This window comes from Kryptolebias marmoratus, linkage group LG7, assembly GCF_001649575.2.
Source record: "Kryptolebias marmoratus isolate JLee-2015 linkage group LG7, ASM164957v2, whole genome shotgun sequence".
NCBI lineage: Eukaryota > Metazoa > Chordata > Actinopteri > Cyprinodontiformes > Rivulidae > Kryptolebias > Kryptolebias marmoratus.
Window position 1 is genome coordinate 25194964 of NC_051436.1, and position 11962 is coordinate 25206925.

General features: G+C 41.9%; 1 protein-coding gene across 1 annotated transcript; it reads right to left on the reverse strand.

Annotated features, from left to right (window-relative positions):
• Positions 1-7313: 7313 nt before the first annotated feature.
• On the reverse strand, positions 7314-11308 carry bmp15 (bone morphogenetic protein 15). Its single transcript, XM_017441058.3, has 2 exons — positions 10922-11308; positions 7314-8913 (listed from the first exon to the last, which is right to left on the reverse strand). The coding sequence occupies exons 1-2, from the start codon at positions 11292-11294 to the stop codon at positions 7919-7921; spliced, it is 1368 nt and encodes a 455-aa protein (XP_017296547.1). The 5' UTR covers positions 11295-11308; the 3' UTR covers positions 7314-7918.
• Between the last annotated feature and the right edge of the window lie 654 nt (positions 11309-11962).

The following is an 11962-nucleotide window of genomic DNA, read 5'->3' on the forward strand; positions in this document are numbered from 1 at the left end:
GCGTTGATGGTAATATGACCTGGCTCCCACAAGGGTAAGCTGACGTTGTGCGAGGTCTCGCTGTCGTCGGCAGAATGACGTCACCAGAAATGACGGGGGAGGAAGAGGACGCTGAGGAGAAAGCTGGGAGCCCGGGTTGTTCGGATGACTGTGGTGCTGCTGCTTGTTGGGGACCTGAGGACGAAAGCAAATGGAAAAGTTTTAATTTGTTGTCCGAACGGCTGAAAGGAATTTCTTTGTCTCTCAAGGAGCGTTGGAGGCGAGCGACTGTCCAGGACTTCAAAAGTTGGCTTGTTGAGATGTCTGAAGAAGACCGCTGAGATGTAGGCGGGTTTACATTCCAAGGTTGAGAGGCTCGGGAATGGCGCGGAGATCCGGGAGAACATGTTTGGTGATCACGGCCACAACACAGTCCGCAGCTGCGGGGTTGAGATGGAGTTGAAGGAGGGAGATGAACTGTAGTCGGACGGAAAACTGCTGGCGAAGAATGAGGCTGGGTTTTAAGAACGAAGATCACAGAGGGCAAGCGTTTGGAGCTTGAGACTTGTCTCGTGACGGCATGAGGGGAGTTTTTTACGGCAGATGGAGAGTTGAAGAGGTCGTCTGAGTCGGAGGGGTTGAATTGGAGAGTCATGGCTTCTTCCAAGGTGAGTAGATTCTTGAAGAACGATTTTGCGAGTGTGATGTGACGCACAGACGTCGGCGAAACGTAACAGGCAGGGATGAAAAGCGAGCAAGGCATAAATAGGTTACTTGGAAAATTAGAGGAGTGGTTTGGGGCGTGGCCCTGCTCCCGAACCTAAGTTAACATATTAAGTCCATTTTTAATGAAAGTCACTTTTCCATGGATGATGTTAATCTGCAGTGCTTTAACCAAGTCCAGGCTCAATAGTGGTGGTCCAGACTTCACCATATAGAATAATGCTGGAACTTTGTTGTTTTGATTTGCTACTCATGCTGTAGCTTGTAGGCAACCAGTGACAGGTAGGTCACCTTTTGCACATGTGACTAGTTTAACTTTGGGTTCTGTCAGTGGGCATTGTGCAAAATATTGTGTGTAGACAGTTGCTGGTAAGATGGATACAGAAGCACCGGTGTCTGCAATTGATTTCAGGACATGGGAGTTTCCTTGCTTCAATGTTCATTTTGTGATTTAAGAAAAAAGTTGCAACCATCGACCTAAGATTATTAATACACAGAATTGCTAACTCAGGAACAACCACTTCACTTCACTACAGCCACAGCTAATTTGCATTCCAGTTTTTTGGAAACTCTAGCAACAATAGAGTTGCTACAAAGAAACCTGCAATCTGGGAGGGAAGTGCTCTGTTAGGAAAATATAGAACAGTAAGATCTTTAATAAAAAAGGAGCTTGGTTGTTGAAAGTTTTGTATGTTGGAAGTAGATTTTAAATTCTGTTCTGAATTTGACAGGGAGCCAGTGGAAAGAAGCTAAAACTGTAGAAAAATTTTCTCTACTTCCAACTCTTGTTAGAACTCTGGCAGCAGCATTTTGGATCAGTTGAAGACTTCTTAAAGAGTGTTTTGGACATCCAGATAATAAAGAATCACAATAGTCCAGTTTAGATGTGATAAATGCATCGACCAGTTTTTTTGCATCATTTTTGAGACAAGATGTTTCTAATTTTAGTGATATTACGTAGGTGGAGGAAAGCAGACCTGGTAACATTTTTAAAGTGGGGGTATCCTGATCAAAAATAACACCAAGGTTCTCTACATTAGAACTGGAGGCCACACGATTGATTTGCATTTTCTCAAGTATTTTTTCGATGAATGGGAAACTGAATATATGTCTATGACTGGCCAGAGTTTCTGAATCAAGACCATGTTTCTTAAGTAAATGTTTAATTACAGCAACATTAAAGCTCTGTACATAAGCATTTAGAATAAACAAATTAAGCAGATCCAAAATGGGGATATTAATTAGAGGAAATACCTCTTTGAACAGCCTGGTTGGGTTGGGATCTAGCAGACATGTTGATGTTTTGGATGAAGCTACTATTTTTGACAATTCAGAAAGCTCAACAGGACAAAAACAAGTCAGGTTCTTGTGACACTTTGAGGTGTCTGTGTTACATCTGTGCTGTGTTGCGATGGGGCCTGACTTCCAAGTTGAGACATTGTCTTCAGGTACAATCGGTTCTTGGGAAGTGGATTGTGTTCTCCTAAGATCAAAATTCCTTAAAAAAGAGCAGCTCCATCCAAAGTAGGATGGTTGCCATCTCTGCATCAGACCAGGTTTTCCCCAAAATGAACTCCAATTATCTACATAGCCAATGTTGTTTTTATGACACCACCTGGACAGCCAGCAGATGAACAACAACGTGGCTAAACAAGTAATTGCTTGTCAGCTTAGGGAAGGGAACCAGAGAAAACTATGTAGTCTGACATTGTTTTTGCAAGGTTACACACCCATGCAACATTAACTTTAGTGACCTCCAATTAGCTTAACTGGGTGTCATTACTGCCAACTTTCGGGGTTACGTGTAAGATGGAGGACATGTAGGGAGAGGGCTCCTAGCTGACTAACCTTTTATTTGAATTTTGTTTCACTCTGCACATGTGGGGTTTTGGGGGTTTCTTTTTGTTTTGGACTTGTTTCATTTTATTTGGTTTTGTTCATCTTTTTGGTTTGTTCTGTTTAGGTTCTGTCTTTGTCCGTCATGTTTGTGTTTTCATTCATTCCTCCTCAGTCACTCCCTCTTGGTTTCCCTGTCACGCCCATCTCCACCTGCCTGTGATTGTCCCCACACACCAGAGTCCACTTTCATCATCATGATCAATTTAATAAATTAGTTTTCTTTTAATTATGAGTCTTTGTTCTGGGTTCGTCTCCGTCATCTCCACTCGTCTTGACAGCACATGGAACTTGGACATATTTGCAATTCAATAACTGATTTAGAGGACTTTTGTGCAAAATGAGCAACTCTACAAACAAACTCTCAAACAAGCTAACAATGTACAAGCCCTAGCAACACGAGAGGTGACCAGTGCAGCAGGAAAGTCAGCTTAATTTGCGGTTAACTCAGCAAACTCATCTCCGCCAGTAAACTCATCCCAAGAAACTGCAGCAACTGTGCTTATCTCCGTGGCTCAGCTGGGTGCAGAATTTGAGAAGCAGAGGGCATTGCTCAGGCAGGATGTTTCCTCATTGATTCAACAGTCCATAAAACCTCTCCAAGCCTTGCTAGAATCGCTGCAAACATTGGTGAACCCCTTCTAAAAACGCCTTAACTCTGCAGAATCAGTGGCCAGTGAAAATTTTGAATGTCTAACCATGGCAGAGTGCACCATAAAACACTTAATGCCCAAAATATTTCTCTTCTGGATCGACTTGATGACCTTGAGAACCGCTCACATAAAAATAACCTCCGCATTTTGATCCCTGAGGGAGCCGATGTCAGCACAGACCTGATCAGATTAATCTTGGGCATTTTGATGCAGCTAATGGGCCCAAACATCTTTTCTGCACTGCTGGAGCTGGAGAGAGCCCACAGGTCTCCGACCCTTCGATCCAATCAGCAGAAATTCCTCCATGTCTTCCTGGTCTGCTCCTCCAGATTTCAGCAAAAGGAGGCTGCGTTTCACACAGTCAGCGGCCATAATTTGCAATACCAAGGACCCACAATAAGTATATGTCAAGACATCAGAACAGCACTCTTGAAGAAATGAGCAGCATTCAATGACATAAAACAAGCCCTGTTCCAGAAGTCTACTTCCAGCAGCTGTATCCCGCCCACCTGCAAATGACCCATGGGGTTGACGTGTTCACCTTTCACATACCCAAAGAGACTCAGAAGTTTTTCAACCAGAATTTGGGTAAAGACTAAAATACTGACTTCCCTTGTCTGGTGTTCTGCACCGTGGCAGCTGTCAAAACACGAGGAACGGCCATACTGATACACAAAATAATTAAGTTCAAAGCTAGTGCCTTTATACTAGATACGCAGGGACGTTTTGTCATGGTCTCTGGATCAAATACAGAGTGATGACCCCTGGCAATTTTTATTTCAACAAAGCCAAATTTTTTCCTTTTTTTCCCTGGTACACTCATATATAATAGAATTGATTGTTTTTTTTTTATTGATAGAGCCCTCCTGCTATATGTTTCCAAACTGAATATTTAACTATAGTTGAATCTGATCATGCATCTGTATTACTGGATCTCAAATTCCTGAATAAAAATGTTGATTGTTCCCTTTGGAAACTAGTGAAAACTCTGCTATCAGATACTACGTATTCTGAACTAATGGTAGATACCCGGTATTTTTGCTCCCCCTCCCTTGAGCTCTATAAACAAAGCTTGATCTTCAAACTGAAAACTCTCGTTGAAGGCTCGGGGGTACATGTATGAGCATGGAGAAAAAGCAAGCCATCTTTTAGCTCAACAATTTAAGTGTCATTCAGCAGACCAACAAATTTCACAAATCAGGAAACCTGGTGGGGAATTAACTTTTGATCCTAATGTAAAGTTTTCTCTCATTTTACTCAGATCTCTACAGCTCTGAGTCAACAGCTGATAATATTGACAAGAAACAATTCTTTGATAATTTAATATCCCCCTCCAACTGCAAGAATAAGAAATTGTCAAAACAATAAAGTCAATGCAGAGTGGTAAGAGATCTGAAGTAAAGTGAAATTTATTTATATAGCACTTTTCAGCAACAAGGCGATTCAAAGTGCTTTACAACACAGAAACAACAATCAGGTACAGAAATAAAGTGGAATGAGTATATTTTATTGTATAAAAAAAGTTTGGCTATGGAACCAATTTCATCCCATGAGTTAAACTCCTACTGCCGGGGATAGTCACCAGCTGGATGGATGGATGGAGTTAAACTCCTGTACACATGGCCCAGAGCCTCTGTAGCAGGGGTGGACTGGTCATCTGTGTTCTGGAGAATCACAAAACGGCTGGCAGCGGCCCCCACTCAGTTACCTTTTTTTTCTTTTCTTTTTTCCTGCTAACCTACTGTTTCATACTCCAGGCTGGTAGGTGGCAACAATATTTCTTTAAGTTGGATGCCAGCTGGCAGCATGGGCGGCTTCTTCTTCTCCTAACAAGAAGAAGAAGAAGAAGTCATAGTAGCAAGCAAACGAGTGTAGTCAGTGGCGCAAAAAGTGGGAATGCACTTAGGGGCACCAAAGCAATGATGGAAAATATATTTCTAGTCTGAATTTTCTGTATTTAAAAGCGGTTTGTGCAAGTGTAAATGATATGATCAATAACAGAGACATGTCATTGATTAGGTGCCCCTCCACTCCTTCACCTCCCCTCCTGTCACCCCTCCTCACACACAGGGCCGTAGCTGCCATTGAGAACACCTAGGTCCGGACCTCAGTATTTTTCTGCTGTGTATATAATTAAAAAATTAATCAAAACAACGCTTTTGAATGGCGTGGTTCTCTGCGTAGCTCCACCACTTTACTGTAGGAGGCGCTGCAACTGTGTGCAGCTGGAGCCAAACTCAATGTCTACGAAGAAGAGTGCATCTTTGCGTACCTTACCATAGTATTAATGTCTATGTACCTTACTGCTAAAATAAAGACCAGAAGAAGAAGAGCGCCACTTACGGTGAAACACAACCTAAGTCACTTGCTAAAAATATTCTCCTTCAATTCCACGAAGCTGAAGTTGGTTTCCAATTGCAGCTTCTGATTTGGAAAATGGCTAAAGGGCGATTCCACCTAATTTTTCACTACCTTCAGCATCTTCAATCTACTCTAGTTAAACAACACCTAGACACTTCAAACCTGAACCAGATTATTCTGCACTGATTACAGAACATTTAAAACCAAGTGTGGGATTTGTGAAACCTTAATCTGGTTTGTGAAACTTCAATAGAGTGCGATTTCAGGTGGAGGCTTCAACAATCGCCTGGATCAATGACTATTGACAAACAGACCACAGTTTGTGAGACTGAAGGACTGTCTGTCTAACCAGGTGGTCAGCAGCACAGGAGCACCACAGGGGACTGTACTCTCGCCATTCCTTTTCACTCTATACATTTCAGACTTTCAGCACAAGTCAGACTCCTGTCATCTACTGAAATACTCAGATGACTCTGCAGTTGTCGGGTGTATCAGAGATGGACAAGAAGCTGAGTACAGAGATCTGGTGGACCGCTTTGTGGCATGGTGTGGACACAATCATCTCATCTTGAATGTGAACAAAACAAAGGAGATGATTGTAGATTTCTGGAGAAACAGGGTCAGATCTCCTCTCCTGCACCCAGAGCTGAATGCAGCTGTGTTTAGATTTCACCACCTCCCACCACCGGAGGGTGGGACTCCCGCCATGGGCTGACGTCACATCCGTCTGTCATAAAGTTCGCCTGATTGAAAAGTCAAGCCGCGGGTGTGCTGCCTTCTATTCAAAGACAGTAATAAGTTTATTACGTGACTAAGTTGCATACAAAAGGTAATAAATAAGTTCATAGTTAATAATTAGTTTAAGAAAATTTATGCTAAAATCTGTTAGAATGTTTGGATTTGAATTCTAATCAAAGTGAGACATCCGACCTTCGTTATATTGTACGTTCAGAATACGTGACGTAGTGAGTGCTCCCATCATAAAACAAGCTTTGACGTATTTTCTCCGGTAAAGTTTTGAAAAATAAGGGAGAAAACAGATCTTATAAATGCTAAATATGTCCTACAGGCTTGTGCCTTGGGAGACCTCCGTCTTTGTAAGTATTGGTGTGTTCAGGAAGCACTTGTGTATATGTGCCTTTATATGTACATTGTAATGTTGCTTCTGTTGTTTTAATTCATGTAAATACACTGGTGTGATACCTTAGTATATGTTTTGGACCAAAACATATACTAAGGTATCACATAATAGACATATACCAAAACCTTTGGTATATGTCTATTTTGGATTTATAGCCCCCCTGGAGAAAACTCCACCAGCCGCCACTGGTTAGTTAGGTGAGGTGGAGTTGAGCAGAATTCTTGGGAAGAGTAAAGGTCTTCAATTCAATTCAAAAATACTTTATTAATCCCAAAGGGAAATTTAAAACCACTCACCTTAATGTACTGTGTTGCAGCAATAATCAGTTTCATGTTGATTCTGCATGTCTCAGTTGGAACAGTCTTTTTTGCCTATAAACCAATCCAATATCTGTAAAAATTAATTCAATTATATGGGTCCATGCTCTGGTGGTCCTCCATAGAGCACTAGGCAGTGTAACAGCCACTCCCATGTACGGCAGAGCGGATTCCATTTAATGTTCTGTTTAAAAATATTCCTAGATTTAGACAAAACTCACAAATGATAAGACTTTAGAAAACATGCAATTTATTTTATTAATCATTTTCACTTGTAATAATAAAAAAAATAGTTCTCTCCCTTTCTCTCTCTCTCTCTCTCTCAACACCTGTTTTGACATACAAACACCATCACTCCAATATAATTCATTTTCTTTTAGACAGACTAGTCACAGCACAAGTTAGCTTAGGGAGACTTCTGGCATAAATATATTGAACAACAAAAGTTCAATTTGTAAACAGCAAAAATGTAACATTTCAATCCATGATTAGTTAGATCCAAAGCAGGCACGTTTCTCTTGATCCATTTCCCCCTCTTTTTTTTGTTACATTGGTAAATGGATTCAGACAGTGGCAACACTCTTTACACAAATCAACAAATCAAGGCCTTTTTGGTTTAACTGCAGTCCTTCTGTGAAACATAAGATTTAAAACATGCAGGAAAAGTGAATATACAAAAACTGGATTTAAACCACTTTAACGGATCTGAAACCACAACAACTTCTGCCTTCCAGCCTGAAGCTCATTATGCTTAGTTCTGAATCAAACATGTGACCTATCAAATCTGCATAGGTCAGTCTCTTATCAGTGCCAAGCATGTTTGAGTCATTCAGGCCTGCCTTGAGTCTTTAACGACATGTGCAAGATTCAGCCACCATGTCCTCCAGCTCCCTGTACTCCACCTTCTTCTTATGCACAACCAGCACGCTCATGGGCATGTACTTATAAGGAACGCAGGAAGGAGGAGGGACATCGCCAACGCCCAGCTCATTGATGACTGTCTGGATGATGGCATGGTTGGGGGAATGGTAGCCATAGTGGAGCACTCTGGGGCAGTCGCCCTGACAGTATCGAGGGTTATAAACTGGAGGGGCAATGAAGTAATGGCCCCAGCCGAGCTCATCAAATGACAGTCGGAAGGAGTGAAGCTTGCAGCGGTTCTTGGGCATGCTGGTCTTACGTTTGTAGTTGGGGATATCGGAGACAATGGAGGATGAGGGGGAGGTGGAGAAAGATGAAGAGGAGATAGGGGCATTTTTCAGAGCATCCAATGATTGATCTTTAGACTCTGAAGACAAGTCCTCTTTGGAACTGCGGCGGAGGCGACGATTTGAAGGGAGCCACCAGCCAACCAGCTTCATGAGATTTCCCCCTTCAGCCCCGAGCAAGTCCCCCATCCATTCCTTCATCTCCCTCTCCTCCTCCAGATACAGAAGAAGTGAGGGAACATCAACGTGAGATTCACTACTCCACCGTCTTCTCCCCCACAGAGAAGTCCACCACCACGAGGGGCTGCCATCCTCGGCAAGCCCAGGTTCTGTGCACCAATACTGGGCTGTAAGGGTCAGGTGCTCCTCTTCATCCTGATCCCTCCACTGAAGGATGTGAGCACTGATGTGTGCTGTGATGTCCGTCTCCATCCACTGCTCGTGGGGTTTCATGGTGACCAGGCTCTTTGTGCCTAGCGAGATGATCTGAGCCCGGCAGCGAGGTAGCTCCACAGTCTGAGTGGTGCTCACCAAGGTGGTGGCAGAAGAACGCAGGTGGATGAAAGAAGCTCTGACAAGCTGCTCCGAGGGAAGAGTATCAAGTTTGTACCGAACCGTGAACGTGTAGATGAGGTCTGAGGAAGAGAGGCAGAAATCATTTAGTGAGTCTAATAAACCAAAAGATTAGTTCTTTAAAAAAGAGACACTTAATTCTCCACAACATGGCAATCCTAAAAAGGCACCTGAACTGTTTTTTTTTCCTTGAAGATGCTTCACCTCTCATCCAAAAAGACAGTTTTGATCATGAATTGGGAGAGCCAGGTCTAGATGTCATTGATCAAACAAACACACTAAAAAGGTAATTCAAGTCACATGAATCACTGACCCACACATCTCTTCAACACTCCTTTTATCAAGATTGTCCCAACAGACTTATAAACCTGGAACTCTCAACCCATGATCAGAACTGAAGTCTTTTGGATGAGAAGTGAAACATCTTCAAGAATCAAGAGGTTCAGTTATCTCAAAATAATCTCTACTCAGATTTGTGTTGAAAATCATTAGTGTCCTTTGCAACTGAGTGTAATCAAAACTTAAGTTTAAAATATACAATTTTGGACCACACTATTCAGTGGTTCAATATACCATTAAACACTGCTGTCACTGTTTACTTGTTAACACAAATATCAAATTTTAAGTAAAGATCCCAAATTTCTTATCAAAAATCTACTTTTTTTTCCCCACCAGAAAAGCTGAAGATCAATCTGAATCATTTCAGTCCCTCCAGGAAGTTGTGCTTGCAACCATTATTGCAAATTTGGCCCAGTGTTTTAGTCCCTACTGAAATTTTTTTTTTCTTTTTCAGAATGACTATACATTTTATTTCATTGATGTTTATTTATATTCATTTCATTTCATTTATGTAGCACCAAGTCACAACAAAGGTCGTCTCGGGGCACTGTACTAAACATTCACATACATTACATTAAGAATGTTATTTTAGGAAAGCACTTGAACAGTTTGTTGACACCTAAAACACTGTTGAAATCCTGTGCCTTTTTTGGGAAATGTTACATAAAACACTTGCAGCCATTTTTGGCAATCTTGCGCTGGTAAAGAAAAACAAAGTTTTAGAAATGTGGCAATTGTGATCACAAATTTCTGAAAAAGCTGCAAGAAAATAAAGAAGAATGTGCACTCTTCTTTTCATTTTTGACACAAAGTTATTCATTTGAAAGGAAGTTTAAATTTTTGTTTTCTGGGAGACATTCTGTCCACTTTTCTTACCACTGGGTCTGTGTAATGCATCTTTAATTGTTTGCCAACCTCCAATGAATTAGAAAAAGAAGCAGAATATGCACCTTTTGAAACCAAAGGGAAGGAAAAATGTTTAAAAGTTGTCCAGACTTACTTTGAAAGGCAGCACATTTAATTCACGAACCATTAAGACAGACCCCGGCTGCTCTGTCACAGCGAACCTCCGTCCACCGGCTTGGCTGCTCCGTCAGAGCCGACCCGGTGATCAGCTCTGACGGAGCAGCTGGGGTCTGTCATAAAATAGCTGAATTCTGATTGGATAAAAACTCTAACCTAAAAACAACAGCACAGTACAGAGCATAATATGACATGAAGAGAATATGAATACTTTTAGATATCTGGGAAATTTAAAAATTAAATTACCCTTTATCATAGCTGAAAAGGCTGAAAAGTTTGGAAAACCACTGGTCTGGATCATTAGTTCCTCATCAGAATGACATCACCATTTCAAAGGGTATTCTGAGCCTAAGTTATACTATATTTATCATGAGAAAAACATTTTGTTTTATGGTTTTTAATTTTTAAACAATGGCATGTTATCTACAAATATCTAGGCTTTAATATCAATATCAGAGAAGTTGTCCATATATTGCCCAAACATAGAGGCTGTTTGGTTAGACATATGGTAGCCAATATTACAGCCACATTAGACTGCGGAACAAAAAATGCGTTTGGAATGCAAATTATATAGTTAGTGTGTGAGGGGGGTTACTTTATTTAGCTCCTATTGAACAGAACAACAATTTTTTTTCTCCACAGTCCAATTACAAAGAACGACTTTCCCAATAATATATTGGAATGTTTAAAATAAATTGGATCATTCACCTCCAGAAGCGGGCCGATACCGCACCGAAGATGCCACGGGTCTCAGCAGGCGCACGGTGTTGGAACCGAATTTCCGATGCTGTTTGGGTCTGCCGTCCGGCTCGGCCGCGCTCTTGTACAAACTGAGCATGAACTGCAGGCTCTGGTCCGCTTTCTGCTCGTCGGTGAGCGGCCGGTGGTGTGCTCCTCCTCGGTGCCTGGCGCTCTGCTGCTGCTGGTGGTGGCTCCGCCGGCTGCGCCTTAGCGTGGGTTGGTGGTGGGAGGCCATTTCCCGCCCTGCAGACGCTCCAGTGCACGTGCAACACAACAGGTAGATGAAACAGGTGAGGACGCTGACACGCAGTAGACCCTGCTTGGCGCGGGTCACCTTCATGTTGGTTTTATACAACCTCTGGTGCTAGCAAGCTCCACCAATGAGGCTATAGTTTGCAACCATCCATCTCCGCGTGCCGAGGGCGTGACTTACAGGAGCACCTGACGGCTGTCTGACATGTTGTAAGTTTCACTTCACTTCCTGTTGAAATTAACGGGCGGCTCTATTAAACATTCGGATGTGTGGGAGGAGCCACAGCCGCGCAGGATTCTAAAATTTACACCAGATTCCTTTATTATCTCTAAGGAAAGGCAGAGCGATTATGTTTTTGTCCATGCCTGTTTGTTCTTCTCTACCATTAGCACAATATCTCATGAAAAACATCTACAACTGATTCATTTTTGGAGTCAGTCTAATTCAAGCAGCAGCAAAGTGGTTTTATCAAACACATACATAGCTACAACTTTGTCTAACAAATATTGAGCTAAGATTTGGTGAGGTAGTAGCCAGTGGCGCCGGATTCATTTTCTAGGTGGGGGAGCCACCGGAGTGTTTCTTCACCTTATTAATTTTACCTGCATCGAATCATCGTCTAACATCAATAAAAATTGAATAATGAAACGCTTTTTCAGCTATGACTTTTTGTTCCAATATATTATTATGAATAATGATAATTAGTTAAACCAACCAACAGCTTTATAAATGACCACAATAAAAGTAAACACAGG